This window comes from Pyxicephalus adspersus, chromosome 11 (genome assembly GCF_032062135.1).
Source record: "Pyxicephalus adspersus chromosome 11, UCB_Pads_2.0, whole genome shotgun sequence".
NCBI classification, from domain to species: domain Eukaryota; kingdom Metazoa; phylum Chordata; class Amphibia; order Anura; family Pyxicephalidae; genus Pyxicephalus; species Pyxicephalus adspersus.
The window spans coordinates 19706926-19724148 of record NC_092868.1 but is presented as its reverse complement, the minus strand read 5'-3'; the positions used below and the strand labels follow the sequence as shown (position 1 = coordinate 19724148).

Sequence of the window (17223 nt, the reverse complement as noted above, 5' to 3'; positions counted from 1 at the left end):
GTGAAAATCTTGTGTCCTCCTTCCCACACTTCTAGGGGTGGGAGTGACCTGATAAGTAGACAATAATATTTTTTAAGTAAAATGTAACAAGGTGGTTAGGTAAAACTGAGCTAGCAATGCTCATGTAACAATTTAATTGGTTAAAACCAGTGTACAAAGGTTAACTCTAGATATTATACAAATGAATGCTGATGCTGCCATTTTCTGGATACGCGTAAAAAAGCCCACTTTCTCCCTGCCTGACTAGATGATATGAAAATGGCCAGGTAAAATGAGTTGTGTGATATTGCTGCTGGAATTGTTCTGGTTTTGGACTAACTTTTAATTAGCAGTGCTTAATTAGGTGTTTTGTGTCATTCTTTAACCCTTTCTGACACTTGTAGTCCCATAAATACTTCCACCTTGTTACAGCATCCCATGAACTAAGATCTGTGTTATGTCTTTATTATAAGAATTTGTTTTACTTCAAGAAAACAGCACTTTGCACCCCATCTCCAGACAAGAACCATCATTAAGTCAAACTTGATGCTATTTACATGCTTTGGAACTTTATATGCTTTGGAATCAGGCAAAGTTCTGAATAAGACAATGATTATCTCAGGTCTGCAGGTACTCAATACCTCTTTTGTTATAGCCAAATCCTAAATGTGATCATGAATAATCTTGGCAAACCAAAAAAGAAAGTTTTACATGCAAATACCTATTCTACTTATGATTATCTTATCACTATTTGCTTACCTCTGTCTGCACCATTAGATTTCTGTTCATTCTCATCTTCTTTACAAAGTGATAAATCCCAATAATATTTTCTTTTTCCATCTGCTGTATTATGTAGTCTAAAGCTACTAGAGTTCCAGTTCGACCAACTCCTGCACTATATAGAACAAAATAAAAATATGACATGAAAATGTAGTGGGAAAAAATAATGCCTACAATACAGATAAATACTAACAAAATTTAATATAAAACCATTTTCTACTTACATACCTTTTCTACCCATTAAAATGCACCATAATGGGGCTTTCATTGACATAATTGAAAAAATATTATCAAAATGTGAGAGTTGAAAAATATAAATTTATACAAGTTATTATTTATTTGGTTAACATATATACAATCAGTTTTGTGTTTGGGGACAGTAAAAGAACACCTTGTCAAATGATCAAATCAACGTTGTTGGCCCAACATGAAGTGAGGGGAAATCCCTCTAAAGCACAGATGGGTGTTAAAGTTACTGCTTCCTCATGTGCTAGTAAACCCAGGTATAGTTCTGTAGATGACAGTGGGGGACTACATTTCTTATATTATTAATTAAGCTGGAAACACATCCACATATACAGGCATCAGGAAATAACCTTATTGTGTTTTACACATTATATAGTTATATAATTATGACCAGTAGTGCAAACAAAAATCTTTATTTTCTAAGCTTGGATCAGAAATTTTCAAAAATCTTCTTCTGATCTGAGTCTCAGAACTCAAATCGCAGGTAAGTACATTTGCACACCTTCCTCTGTTTACAGTGGGTTGATGTCACTACAGCCATCTATGAAAGACTGACCACAGCAGTACAAGGCACTAATTTGTAGTGCTGTGTGGTTCAGAGAGGAACAGAAATTCCTCAAAAGAGTTGAGAATGAAAAAAAAACCACTATTGCCAAGGCCACATTTTCTTCTGCACCAAATTAGGAAAATTATGCACTAGGAAAAAAAAATATATTTATAAAAAAAGACCTACACTATTGCCAGGACCACATTTTATTCTGCTGTTAATTCGAGAAATGCATATACATCATTGTCCAAGACAGATTTTATCCTAAAACTAATCAGGGGAATAACAGGCTTGAATATTCAAAAAATAAAAGAGTTATAAAAAGATGTATTTTCTTGCAAAGGTGCAACTCTTACTCTTAAAGCGGAAGTAAACAAAACAAAAAAAACTCACTCACTTTTACCTTCGCAGATCCATCCGGAGGTTTTTTAGATCAGGTCCCGCGTCATCTCGGTATCCTCTTTGTCCTGAGGCAGAGGAAGTTCTGAGCGCTGCCATCTTCTTTGGCCTTCTTCCATCTTCTTCCTATTCACCTGATCTCGCACTGCGCAGGCCCAAGATTGGGTGGCATGAATGGGAAAAAAAGAGTGCTGATCTTAATGCGCATGAGATTATGCGTGAGATTGGCATTTTTTCCCACCGTTGAAGAAAAGGCTTTTTCTGCTACTATACTAGTAGCAGGTCAAATTAACTGCTACTACTAATCAGGGAAGTTAGGTACCTAAAAAACATGTAAACATTATAAAAGTCAAATCACTGCATTTAAGGAAAATGCATTTACAGGAAATTTTCATCCATATTACTAATAAAGTTTGCTGATTTTTTTCTAGTTTGACTGCCAAGTACACATCATTTATTTCCAGCTAGGCACTGGAAGTTTTCTCCTATTGTTTCTAATAAAGTTGGCCAATTGTTCTCTGACTGTTTGTGTGTTTGAAAATGTCATTATCAGATCAATATAACACTGGCAATGTAAGAAAGCCTCACAAGACACCAGCAGCCACCAGTGGATCCTTTGCTCAAACTAAACCTTATGGGTCTGTATCCAGAATTCACTAAATTATGGGTAGCAGCAGGAGGGAGGGTACTAACTACACCAATACTAGTGGTAGCAGATGATAAGACACCCATTGTGGACTGGCTGGTTCATTCCTCATCTCAACACAGGGAGATGAAGAAAGTGAATATAATTATATTGCCTGGGAGCCATTGTATCTCTGCTTCCTCTACAACACTGATAACTACTCTCTCTGAGGGCAGAGATTCCTAATTTGTTTTCTGACAAGTTTTTCTATCTCTCAAGAAAAGGAGGAAAGCAGTTTGTATGATTCTTAGGGCACATGAGCTGATGAGGCAGGACAGAAGCAGTGTAATGATACACAACAGTTATTTAATCCAGAGTGGCCACAAGAGACACCTAACCACCTGAAAAAGAGCATTGATAATGGCACAACTGTAGTTAACTGTTTTAGCTATGCAGTTGCTTCTGCTACTGGAAATATTGATGCTATTGTTGGTGGAAGTACTGGCATGGCTCTTGGTAGTAGTGGTGGTGCTGATGGTGGAAGTAGTCGTAGTGGAAAACCAGGGCTCATATAATAAAAGCTGGTGGACAAGTAGCATTTGGAAGCATTTTTTTTGTTCTAAGTTCTAAGAAATATGATTATAGTGTTCTAGACATTGGACCCAGTAGAGAATGATGAGGAGGATATTGGTGGTTAGATACTGTGCAGCAATACCCATTTAAAAAAAACACACAAGGCAGGGCTTCTCATAAAGTTTACTTTGACCATTGAAGTTTAACATTGAACTGTTAGTTGAAGCAGTTGGAGCAGGAACTATCAGATAAACCACCTGATGCACGCGTGAAATTAGCATGGATTCACAGACCTTTACGTCAAAAAGGTCCTGATAATATGCCACCCGGAGATGTGATTTGTTGTTTGAAAGTTTTTGCCCCTAAAAAAGCAATGTTTGGGGCAGTCCAAAAAAACAGCAAATAACATTTAATGGCGCAGATATCCAACTATACCAGGACTTGTCACCTATCATCCTCAAAAAAAGAAAAGCTCTACTAATGGTACTCAGGGCACAAGGTCAGGTTCGGTTTATCTGTCACCTGCAATGGCAAGCAGCATCTACTGCGCACCCCTGATGATCTGCTAGGAAAGGTTTTTCACTCCAGATACCTGTCGTAGAAGTTTTAGAATGGTAGCAAGATTCCTTTCTATCTACTCCACAAATATAAACGTTTACTTAACCTCCTAGCCGTTAAGCCCGACCTTTGTACGGGCAAAAAAAAAATGGCTAGGATGGTTAACCCCGAGTTTTTTCCCATCCTGGTCTACAATTTAAAAAAAAAATTTCATGAAAAACAGTGGATCACCTTTGGTACAGAAATCTAGACCTCAGTGTAACGCTCAGGTGGTTAAAAAATGACTCCCAAATGCAGTCAATACTCTACTTACAACAGACCTCTAAATGCCAAACATTATGAAGCCTCCACTTGTACTAGATTAAGAAGGAGCACAACCTATTTAATTTACATGGCTGCATAATATGTTGGTGCTATATAAAAAATGTTTATTATTTTTATAATTAATAATAATAATAATAACAACCTAAAGGACTTACCTTACCTTAGTGTTACGAAGTCTACCTAAATTTCCTGTGCATAGTTCTCCCCAGCCCGTTTTTAGGGGGCGGGCCACCCACCTGCTGTGGTTATTTCACCCGGCACATTTTCAGCAGCTCTGAACAGACACCGGAGAGGTGTCAAAATTCAACATTGGGGTTGCAGTATTAACCTCCTTGCAGTTAAGCCCGACCTTCGCTCGGGCAAAAAAAAACTGCAAGGATGGTTAAGCCCGAGATTTTGTACATCCATACTTACCTGAGACAATTTTCGATAACCTCCCACACTAAAATTTCATTACTATGGCAAACGTACTGCCCTGTTACATATTACTGCCCATTTCTAACATTGGAAACCCAATTTCTCTGGAATGGGGAGGAACATCTGTGGATAACACCCCCTAAAGTTTTATCACAATGGCATCATTAGAACATAAAAAACTCTGCCCATCAAAATGAAATTGGGGTTTAGGTACTGGTAGGGTAAGTCATGGGTAACATGGCAGCGTGTTTTGATGGGCAGACTTTATGTATTGATGCCATGGAGATGAAAGTTTAGGGGGGGGTGTTAGCCACAAGTGTCCCCCACTTGCACCTATGATTCTGTTTATCTGCACCTCTCTGTTCTAGAGAAATTGGGGTTCAAGGTAGGGAAGCAGGCAGTTTGATGGGCAGAGGTTTTTATGTTCTAATGATGCCATACTAATGAAATTTTAGGGGTTTTTACATCTGTTCCCCATTTACATCTACATTTTTAGTTTCCTACACCTCCCCATTCTAAATAATTTGGAATTCAAAGAACCGAAGCAGAAAGGGCAGCATAGTATACAGGTATAGTTTGGTGAAAGGTAGGTAAAATATTTAGGGGGACCGCCCCAATGCTTCTTACTATGTAATTTGCATTTTCCATTTTGTGCTACAAGATGCACTTTCTTACAAAACAGCAACCCAAATCTTTCAATTTCCACAAGTTTTTAAACTCATGGTCCCCATATTTTGAAATTCTTGAAATTAAAAAAAGAAATGTTGGTTATTAGTAGCTATAAGTGTACCCTGTGTACCCTAAAAATGTTAGGTAATTACAACCAACAATTTAGGAGATCTAAATTGTTTAAAGGAATTAACGCAATGAGTTGTTAGGCTGCAGAACATGACAAGCAGACTTTACACACACAGCGATCATACTGCGGGTGGATAAATTTCACGGAACGTTTTTGTCCTACCCGGTATGATGTCTGTCTTACCCCCGTCTGCAATCACATGCATGATGCTCTTTGTGTTAACTAGGTATAGTGCTAGGAGGTGACATCTGAAAATAGGCTGAATTCACATTGGCAGTAAGGTTGCATTTGCTGCGTTTAACCCTCACATTCCTCTCGCCAGGAATCACTGCTGCTTAAAAAACTACTAGGCCTGAGAAGCCCAGCACGTACCCCCTGTTACCAATCCCAGGTGCCCAGCAGTTATCACCGGTTGCCAATCCCAGGTGCCCAGCAGTTATCACCTGCTGATAACACTGACACAATAGCAGGGGTTACTGGATACCTATGGCATAAATAACTAGGAGCTCCAAATTTGCAGTGTCTAGCCCTGCCCACTTTTTTACCACCCGGCTACAGTTTCCTCTCACCCGGCTGAAAAAATTTCTGGGGAGAACACTGCTGTGATACCCTGGACTACACCAGAATAGCTCAGGTCTCTTTTGACTTTTTGCCTTCAAAATTTTTAGGCATCATTTAAATAAAAGATTTAACAAAGGTTAAATGTTTTATTTTTTACAATATATCCTGTGTGTAGAAACATACTAGAGTACTTTAGATATTTTTTCTTTTACTAATATTAGTATTTATCCCTGTCGCTCCACTCACCTCTCTACAAGTGGGAACTTAGGAATCATTTTTGTGTTTGCCCATCCCTCTAAAGATCTCAAGGGTCAAGAAAGCTGGGTGATCGTAACTTGTAATTCTTGTTACTACCCTTTGCTATAGAACACACAGCTTCACTTATGCCTACCGTTGTTACAAATATGGCATACTCGATTGTTAAGAAGCTTACACATCCTCATTTCACTTTAGTTTCACACAATGTTAAAGGCTTAAAGATGCCAGCAGAGCACTCCCTATTTTTAAGAGATCTTAAAAAGACAAAAACTGGGATTCTTCTGAGATTTAAAAGCAGACACACACCCAAGCTCACAAAACTATTTTACACAAGCTTTTCACACCACAGATTTATCTTCGACAACTGAAGGGGTATTAACCTTAATCAGTAAAGACTATGGTTTAATTCAAAATAAAATTCTGGAGAGTGCGCATGCATGAACAAGAAATGCAGAAACAGTGCTGAGCTGCTCTGTGCCTCTCTGGTTCTCTGACAGCTCCTTCAGCACTCCCACGGCCACACAGCAGTTCCACGAGGCTTCCATGCAAGAAATACCTCCTATGATGCCAGGCAAAGGTTCCTCTAAAGCCTGGGATCAGCCAGCACCATTTCCAAGATGGCGGTTGCAGCCTCATCCACGGCCACACCACATGAATCTGCTCTATCCACTGCATCCAGGGCACCCTTTAGCAAATAACCCATCCCCTGTTGCAATGGAGCTTTCTGTCTCTCTATTAACTGCTGCACCTGGGGAATCTGATTGCTCACAAAAGGAAATCACAGCTACCGCTATGGAGCCACATGCTGCCCTGGGATCTCTTAAAAGACGTGGGCAGCAATATTCTACCTCTGATACCACTGCTGTGCCTGGCACTTCTCCACCTCATAGTACCAATAAAGGAGATTCACTATCCCCTGCTTCTACCCAAGATACAGAATCCTTACTCAGAGTCCTTAGTCTACCTCAGGAGGATGACTTGGACCCATCTATCCCAAATAGTTATCCTATGGATTCTTGACAGCCCAGCGGCTATTAAGGTGATACCCCTATAAGTGCCAGATTTGTCGATCTGTTGGAACAAGAGTTTGAAAAAGCTATATATAATATATACATTTTTGCTGATCCCTCACGACAAGAAATGGTGATTAAACAGCTGCTGTAATTTCTCTTGAAGAATAACATTAAATATCATTGGTTATTTTAATTACAATTGTTGAAATAGTAGTTGATCCGCTCCTGAGACCCCATGTGCCTGGCCTGAATGAAACAGAGACAACCACTGCTGACAATCATCCTCACATAGCTTGAAACTCACTAAACACCTTGAATCCATGAGTCTTTATTGTACATGTACAGATGAACAAGTATTTACAGACGTTCAGGTGTTTGCAGGTCAAAAGGAATATTCCTTTCCTATCCTCAGCCCATGTGACTAACACATGTGACTAGTAACAATGGTCTGGTATTTTAAGATACCACTTTATACCAACAATAACATAACGAAAGTTATGGAAATGCAATAAACGGTAGTGCAATTTCCTATAAATGTCTTATAACCTAAAAAACAAAGAAAACAAACATAATGCAAACAGTAACCTTACAGTATTAGTACAGTCTCTTCTTCAAATGCAGATCAATAAAGATTCAGTTCTTAAAGGACAAGAGCAATACGAGTTCAATGATGGGCCTGATGAAAGTCTTAACAGTACCTTGTCTTGCAACCTTCACCTCTACTTTGCGCACCATGCCATCATCACTAGAAATGCTCCTTTTCATGAGTCCCATGGGCCAGTCAAATCAGTTTTCTAGTCTTTCATGAGGACGAGGTCTCCTACTTGCAGGTCTGGGTTGGGACGTTACCTTTTTCTATATCCTTGCAGAAGAGTTAGATACTCCTTCTTCCATCAACTCCAGAAGCAATTGGCCAGGTATTGAACATGTTTTCACTGGCTGTGATACTCATTTCTTACTGTAAAGTCTCCAGGTGAAACAAAAGCAGTCCCAAGCTTCTGGTAAGAAGAGTTGCTGGGGTAAGAATAACTGGCTACTCTGGGTCTGTAGATACTGGAACAAGAGGTTTTGAAATGATTATATATGTAGCCCAGAACTACTTGATGTCATCTATTTGAATGTCCAGTTCACAAAGTAGAAAGTCTACAATTTCAACAGCTAACATATCCCTGCATAGTTCCAGTCTAGGAATGATGTGCTCAGCTTTAGGTGCTAATTTGGCTTTGCCAAACAGAAATTTGAATTGGCTGTACGAGTTGATTACCTTCAGGTAGGCAACAGCTGCTAGCATCAGAAAATATGGATCAGAAAAGTGGATCATATAGGATTATCCGCAAAACTAACTTGCCAAAGGAATATTTTAATAAGTTTCACCGTAGTCCCAAACTCCTTTGTACTGGTGAACAATACATTCCCAGATTTAAGTCTTTAATTTTTTTGGCATCATCACCAGGCTAAAAAAACTTCTTATACTTCTAATCTTATGCAGTCTAAGGTTGGCTTCAGAAAGCATACCTTAAGTTCTTTGGAGCAGGTCAATGGCTTCCTCATCTGTGGGCAAAGATTTTAGTCCATCGTCCACATAGAAGTCTCTCTCAACAAAATGGCAAGCATCTCCCCCATACTCTTTTTTGCCATCGAGAACAGTGCTTCATAGGCCATATGTTGCAACGGCAGGTGAAGGACTGTTCCCTTATGTTTCCGCGTGCAAAGACATGCACCTTCATGTAATATTCAATAATTTTGTTGTTTACGTCGTTGTCACGGTGCCAGAGAAACCTGAGGAAGTTCCTATGATCTTTTCGTACAATAAAAGAATGAAACATTTTCTCTATATCAGCTGTGATGGCAACCGGCTCTCTTCGGAACCGCATAAGTACTCCGACAAGTTTGTTGGTAAAGTTGGGACCAGCAAGAAGAACAAAAGTAGGAGATACACCTTGGTACTTGGCACTGGAGTCGAAGACCACTGTAAATTGATTAGGTTTACGTGGGTGATACACTCCAAAGAAAGGAAGATACCAACACTCACTTTGTTCTTGTAAGGGTGGAGCTGGCTCAGCATGATCATTGTCAAATATCCTTTTCATAAAGGCAATTAAATGGTCTTTCATTTCAAGCTTGTTCTTCAATGTTCGCTGCACTGAGACAAATCTGGATAAAGCTTGCTCACCATTGTTTGGAAGCTTGACTCTTGTAGCACGGAAGGGTAAAGGTGCAACCTAGCTGTTAGAGACATTGAAGAATTTATTGTTCATTATGAATTCTCTGTCCTCAACCGGTGGAGCTATTTTATTGTCCTAATTTGTGGTGCAAAACACTGTGCTGTCTATGTTATCATCCTGGAGGATAGGAGTGACATCAGGTACTTGGATAATGTCAGTAGGCTTCTCCTTTACTTCATAATGATGAGGGCATGGTCTGAAATGAGTTGTACGTCCATTTCTCAGCACATAAGTTTTAGGAGTTGACCTCGGATGATCAATGCATCTTGTCCAGACACACATCACCCACTATTACCCAACCTAGATCAAGTCTTTTTGCAAACGGATCATTATCAGGAGCGTTGCACTGCTAACGTGCCTTATGTACTCTGGGAATGTCTCATACCAGCAACAGTAAGATCTCAGGATCTCAGCATTCTTGTCCATAGGAGAAATCTTATCAACCAGGTGCTATAAGTGGGGATGGTAATATCTGGCTTCTGGAGTGGGAATCTCTTCCCTGATATTGGGTAACTGGTCACATTAAATCAATGTTGGTAAGGGTATGTGTACATTTCCCTTGATTGAGGCAACAATGTATCCTCTAGCTCTTCTGCCAGAAGTCTCTACACAACCAGGTGTTGAGGGTAAAGGGTGTTGTCTGCTCTTTTATGCCGAAGATCTCAAACAATCTAGGTCTTACCAGGGATCTGTTTATCATTTATGGCATACATTCTGGTGGCTTTCTCTGGTTGCCCTTCTGGGTAAATCTTAACTAGACATACCTTGGCGCACCATTTGGGACCGCAACCTTCCCCACAGACATCAGTACACGAAGTGGAAACAGTTGTGGTAGCTGGGATGTCGCTTCGATGCTCCCCGTCGTAATTTGAAGTAGGGGTGAAAGTAGCTAGATGCTGTGGATGATCAGAAGGTAAAGAAGGACGCATGAACGTAACATGTTTATCGCTGTTGCAAAATGGTCTAGGGAGGAGCAGCACCTATAGCACCTGAGCCCACGGCATTTCCTCAAAGGGTGAGGTTTCTTGTGAATTGGGCACTCATGATTGGGATCTTTATTGCCGCCACTGGAGGCATTCGATTGATAGGAGAGAACATACCGGGTGGAATATCTGTCTTTTTAACTGACACTGTTCCTCTTAAATCTCTATGTTTAGCTATTGTATTTTTATAGCTTGATGACAATGAATCTGGCAAGTTGGGCTCACTGAAGTTGAAGCTGGGGTCATTTCTTGTCCAGGCTTGCTCACTGATGAAAAAATATGAAAATGAAGACGTGATGGTGAAGGAAATGAGGGAAACATGATGGTCTTCTTTGTATTTTGAGCCCTGTCTTGACCGTTTATCTTGCAGGCCATATGGTAACTTTGACACCACAGGGTTAACGCCATGAGCAGTGTCCAGGTAGCTTAGTGCTAGCAGGCAAGGGTCTGCCTTAGCTAATTCTAGTTCTGTCAGCAAGTCGCTCAGTTATTGGAGCTTATGATAGTCCTTGTTAGCTATTTTTGGAAAGGAATAAAATCTTTTGAATAAGGCACTTTCTATGGCTTCTGAGCTACCATAGGTTTGCTCCAGTCTCACCCATGCTGCAACAAAGGCTTGCCTCTGGGAAGACCACATGTACTGCTCTCAGTCTCTTTATACAATTTGCGGCCCTAGCCACTTAAGAAGCAAATCAAGTTCCTCCTTGGCAGTCAGGTTGATATCTGCGATTGCAGCCTTGAAGGCCCTGTAGCTCTCAGGACAGTCTTCGAACCTTGAGAGGCTACTATTAATAAGCTCACAACGTATCATATATCTGGCGAAGTCAGACAGATTTGATCTCTCACTCTTTAATGCTGGAGTAATTTGTGGGCCCCCTTGAGCGTGTAATCTCTCTGGTGCATAAGGGTGAGGTATGCCAGGATAAAATGATGTAGCAAAGGCGTTGAGCTGTGGTTTAGTCTCTAAGGCCTCTGTTGGCTGTAGGTTGAATTATGGCGTGTCACTGGAAGTCCTCTTGTTAACAGTAGGAGGCGATTGGTTATGCTTTGTATTCACATCTCTTTTGTGGATTTGAAGTGGTGCACGCATTTGTAATTTAGTGTTCTCAGTACTAGGAGTCAGAACAGTGTTTTAAGTAGGAAATACTACAGATGGCTCTGCATCATTACAAACACTGTGTTTTAACACATACCAGCAATTCTCCATGCTGACCATGCAGACTGCATGCTCTCCTTTATTTTTCACTCATGAAGCTTGTTTGGTACTCCACTTCTGAATAATCTGTTTGGAGCCACCTTCATAGTTCAGCGCTGCGCTACCATTTTTTGATTTTTGCATGAGTGTCGTATAGCCTCTTTCATCAGCAGAGAATAGTATACTTTTTTCATATGTGATCCCAACAACCTATTGTTCTGACTCTCTCAATGCATCTCTTAATGAAGCCTTCTGGTGAAACGCGTCGGGTTAGAGATCTTTTAGCTTTTATTCATCTGTTGCAACTTATAGTCAGATGACTTTATGTTTAGTAAGCAAGGCATATCCCTATTTTTGTTATATTTAGGGATGCCCTCATTCTAATACATAGTTTTAGCTTTGTATCATTTGTTTGTGAATTACACCAATTATTATTTTTGTGCTAATTACACTTGTTTATTTGAAAAATACACATATGTTTTCTCAAAAAATCCTGTCTTTCTCCTGTTTCTTTATGTTTTAACACATAATTACTGGTATATTCAGCAGGATCATCCTGTTCTTCTGGAATAAAACAAACTGGATCATTTTCCTACTCTCCTGCTTTCACCCATTGCTTGTTCGAGGACCTTTAGCCTTGCTAAGGCTGTTGCTTCTTCCCTTTCCATCTAAAGCATTTTTATTTGGGTTTCCATCTCTGCCTCCCTCGGGCCTCTGTTAGCTTGTCACTCAATGTTGATCTCCAGGAATAAAAAGTTCTAGAAGATCGTGATGTGAGCTTAGTTGACGTAGATCTGTGGGATCTGTTCTCTTACAGATGGGCAATGCAGAGTTCTGCTCCATCTGCTCCTTTGCAGTTAATTCTGTTAATTCTGTTAGGGAGTCCTCTATTTTGGTGTCTCTTAAAAAGGCAGTATACTTTACTGACAGCCACTGGTAACGCGCATAGGTGGCAGAAAGGCGACATATACAGTCTTTCAATTCTGCTGCTTGTTCATTTAATTGTAGAAAAACTCACATGCAGTATGAAGTTCTGTCCCAAAGATCTGACAGATTGCTGGAGAACTCATCTCTAGTGGTTTCTGTGTTGGTTTTACTGTGCGCTTGGGTTCTTTATTCTGCTCTGCAGTATCAGTGGTATCTGCTTGATGGACATCTATATGTTCAGAAGCAAGATGTATTTGCCCTGATTCAGCAACAGAGGAATGCACAGAGCCTGGTTTATACATTTTTAGGTTCTGCAATAAGTGGGTACTGTCTCTTAAGAAGGCTAACAGCAGCTCAGCAGGCAGGGTAACACCCTTCAATGCAGATGTAACATAGTTCAAACAGTTCTAAACTCTCTAAGATGAAAGGCTGAAAGCTTGTTTGACCATGTGCTCTCTCTAAAATGGCTGATGGCACAAAGCTTAATTGCAAATAATACATAAATCCACATTGGAATTAAATTCCTTTTGACTATTCTGACTCCAATTGTTAAAATAGTAGTTGATCCCCTCCTGTATATCCTATATGCCTGGCCTGAACGAAACAGAGACAACCACTGCTGACAATCTTCCTCGAGTAGCTTAAAACACACCAAACACCTTGAATCCACAAAGTCTTTATTGTGCATGTACAGATGAAGAAGTATTCACAGACCTCCAGCTATTTCCAGGTCAAAGGGAATATTCCTTTCCTAGCCTTAGCACATGTGACTAGTAACAATCATGGAGAATTATACAAAGAAGAAGAAGAAGGAAGTGACATCATAAAAAGGGATGATGCACAAGATGGCAGTAGAACAATGCACTAAACATAAAGCATAGCTATAACACAAACAGATTGCATAGAAAATATAACTTCTGGAGACATCACCTTGGGCATATCCATTTAAATTGTGCTTCCACCTTTAAAACAAGTTATATGCCTTTTCTACTTTTAATGAAGTTGAAATTCCACTAACAGAACTAGGACTCATTCCACTGATCCTTCACCTCTAGCAGATGGTGCTGGAGCGCATGTCCATTATCCCCTCTGTGGCATCCAATTCTTCTAAAGCCTGCAAGAAGAATTCTTGAAACTACACTCATGCCAAGCATTTGGATTGTGCTGGGATAATTTTCTTACATTTTCTCGAAGTTATGCGGCACAGAAGAAATCTTTGCACAATTGTGGAAACAACTCTATATACTTTATATTCTCCACTGAGTTTGCTTATACTTCTTTAGGGTTGAAGTTATATAGTTATTTATTGCCTAGGGTTATTGATGAAGTTGTTCTCATTTTTCAGTTATTGAAGAGGTTATTTTTATCCTTTATATTCTTTACTGTGTAGCCTTTATACTTCTTACAATTGAAACTATATAGTTTTTTTATTGCCATTGGTTATTGATAAAATTGCTCTTATGTTTCAATTATTGAAGAGGTTATATTTATAAGGTAATAGTTGGTATGTAATTGTTATAATAATTATTTGAGGAACTGTAGGTTGTAAACATGGTCTCCCTCGGAGATTAACAGAGATTCATAATGAACGCCGGACTCCCCTTTTTGATTAGACTTTCTGATCTTTTTGGTTTATTTTCTTAAATTTGTTTACCTCAACTATTGGTTAGTTTCTCATATACAACAGTTAAGAGGTTTTTTCTTTCCCTCCCCAAACTATCATCTTCCTTGGGTTTATTTATACCTGTGTCATGTCAACAGGTGGATTTTTTTTTTGTGTGATGACTACTACAACTCATAAATTAACTTTTCTTACACACAAATAAGGCTTTCCAACACTATCAATCGCTTGGAGTAGATGTGTTAGGACTACAAGAGACGCAGTTTTCTGCTACTTCCTGTCCTAAATATTTGCATAAGCGTTTCCCACTGGTATTTTTTGCTAACTCCCAGGGGAATAAAAAGTGAGTCTTATGCTTTTCAATAGATAAATATTTTACACCTCAATTGGAGCATAAGGACCAAGACCCGTTATATACTAGTGGTAGGAAAATTAGGTGATTTTCCTACCTTATTCTCCATTCTAACATAATATGCTCATACAACTGGCCAATATCTCCTCTTTCAACATATGTCAGTCTTTGTCTCCACACATAGAAGGTGTTTGATTCTGATGGGGGACTCCAACCTGGCTTCTGACCAGATACTTGACAAGACATTAACGCCGACTTATAAATACCCCTCTCCCAAACAGAGTTTAAAATTGGCATCTTTACTACACCAATATTATGACTTAGTGGATGCCTGGAGGTAACATAATCCATCTACTAGAGATTATACTTATTATTCCTCAGCCCACAAAACAGTATTCAAGAATAGATCACGCATTTATACAATCTGCTTGTGTCACACATTTAACCCCTGCTCGCATTTTGGTGACCCTGTCGTTGGTTTATGACCCAGTCATGTTTCAACTTAAAAAACTGTGGACAAAGAATCCTCACCCCCACTGGAGAAATGAGTCTCCATTGATTAACGTTCCAACCTGTGTTTCTATCAGGTCTAAAATATGCAAATATTTTTGCTTGAATGACCCTCTCCCCTAATCAACTGGGGTGCTTATAGGGCAACCATTAAAGGTCACATAATCTCCCTGGTTACCACTCTCAAAAGGCAAGCTACTAAACTCTTTAACCAAAAACAACAAGCCTTACTTGAATTACAATGACAACAAAAATGTCAGCCAAACCTAGATTTGAGATCATAAATTGAATCCCTCAGAACAGTATTGAATCTGTGTTTGACTTCCAGGTCTGAGAAATCTCTGCAAAGAAATAGTGCCCCAGGCCCAGATAGTTTTTATAACGCTTATTATAAAACTTTTAGGCCGGAACTGGACCCTCATTTGGTTCATTATTTTATTCATCTGAGAGAAGGCAATCTGGTACCAGATAAAGATAACAAGGCCCCTATCAGTGTTATACCCAAACCAGGTAAAGATTATTCAGAGGTACAAAATGCTCTGCTTAATTTGTGGTGAATTTGTGCAAAGCCTATAATTTAAAAACACATTATGTGCAAAAACATGCTGCCAAATTCTGTGCGTAGCAGGGAATGTATCATAAGGATAAAACTGTGGAACTAAAGAAAAGTCTGTCTTGTCTACAAAAAATTACTATTCAGACGGAGTCCAATGTAAAAGCCAGTAATATGGTAGCATTTTTTTTTTTTTTTTTTTTTTGGAAATTGTAACTTTTTCTAATTTTTTGAATAAAAATAATAGAAAACAAAGACAATACAAAATATATCAAAATATATGAATAGAAGCATTTCAATTTTCATATAGCTAGTACAAAGCAGACCTATTCAACTGTCAAATTTGTCATATATATACAAAAAGAGGAAGGGAGCGTGCAAGCAGGATGGCAGCTTGACCGAGCAGCTCTGACTTCACAGGCGGGGGAGTGAGCTTAAAAGGTTTGTCTGAATCGGTTCTCCCTGACCAGTTACATGAAGCGGTGAGCACCTTATTTAAGGAGCTGCTTACCAGGCCTGCTGACACAGTGTTTGATATTATTAAAGCCCCCCAGAGATGTGATCTGTCGATTACAATGTCATGTCAATGAAAGAGGAAATCATAGCTGCTGCCAGGCAGAATTACTCTATTATGTTTCAAGAGCGTGCGGTGTCTTTTTTACCAGGATCTATCACCTATAATTTTGAAAAATCGCAGGGACTTAAAACCCATTTTTACAAGTGCTTCGCCAGAATAAAATACCCTATAGATGGCACTTTCCATTTCCACTTCAGGCTATATCCAATGGGAAAGTAGCGGTGCTACATATACCCTCTGATCTGCCAATGTTCTGTCCAACGCTTCAAATACCGGAAATGACAGTACCTGAATGGTACCAAGATTTTCATTTAGTTGGATCCCGACAGATGGACTCAAACCTCCCTTCTTCTCCTGTGGACAGCCCTAGTCCCAAGAGCAGTAAATTACCGGAGAGGTCCCTAGGCATATTGCAAAGGGCCACGCCAAGAAAAAAGGCTGATTCAGGGCCATCGTCAGACAGCCATTGAACCGGCCTGGCTGTGCGAGTTTTGCTATGATGTAATAGCCATGTCTGTATTGTTCCCTGTTTTTTCTTTGAGCTGCAAGTTACTCAGGGGACCGTTTTCTACTTATTGTTCTTCATACTGCTTTTAAGTGTTGTTTTGATCAAAGCTTAAAATTGGCTTATGTATGTTTTCATTCATAGAATGCTTGCTTAAAATATAAGGTGTTAAATGCCGTATTTACTTCCCCGACAAGTGGAGTTGAGAATGTTGAGATTGCCTGTACCAACGTTCTACTGTTTACAAACCTTTTTTTTTTGGTTGCTGCTAGACAGGACAGCCATAATTTTGGCTAATTTCTGGCTGTCCCCCAACCCTGGTGGTGCCTATATTATAGATATAGCACACCAAACTCCAAGAGACCCGTGACACAATGTTAGTGTCAGGGCCTCGTGTGTAAAATCCCTTAAATTTCCCCTTTTTTTCTCTTCACCCCATTGGGGCTGTTTATTAAATACCATTTGGTGGTAGTGGTGGTGAGGTAACCTTGGTGCACAGAATTTTTCCTAATCAAAATAAACATGCTCAACTGCTTTTGTCCCAAAATGTTAAAGGTTTTAATTAGTGTTGGTCGAATAGCTCACTATTCGATTCGACAGGTATTCGGCCGAATATAGCAAAAAAAATTCGGGTGGTCGAATTCAAATTCGAATCCCATTAAAGTCAATAGGAGAAAAATTCGGGTTTGTTTCAGC

The 17223-nt window shown here is 39.5% G+C and overlaps 1 protein-coding gene across 4 annotated transcripts in view; it reads right to left on the bottom strand.

Moving 5' to 3' along the window:
• LOC140340209 (receptor-type tyrosine-protein phosphatase H-like) overlaps positions 1–17223 on the bottom strand; it is a 362696-nt gene that overhangs the window by 25896 nt on the left and 319577 nt on the right. For 3 of the 4 annotated variants that reach the window (XM_072425256.1, XM_072425257.1, XM_072425258.1), the window contains one exon: positions 739–874. In XM_072425256.1, the coding sequence (XP_072281357.1) occupies positions 739–874 (136 nt within the window). Of the gene's footprint in view, positions 1–738; positions 875–17223 lie in introns of those variants that run through there. The other variant, XR_011922623.1, reaches the window with a different exon arrangement.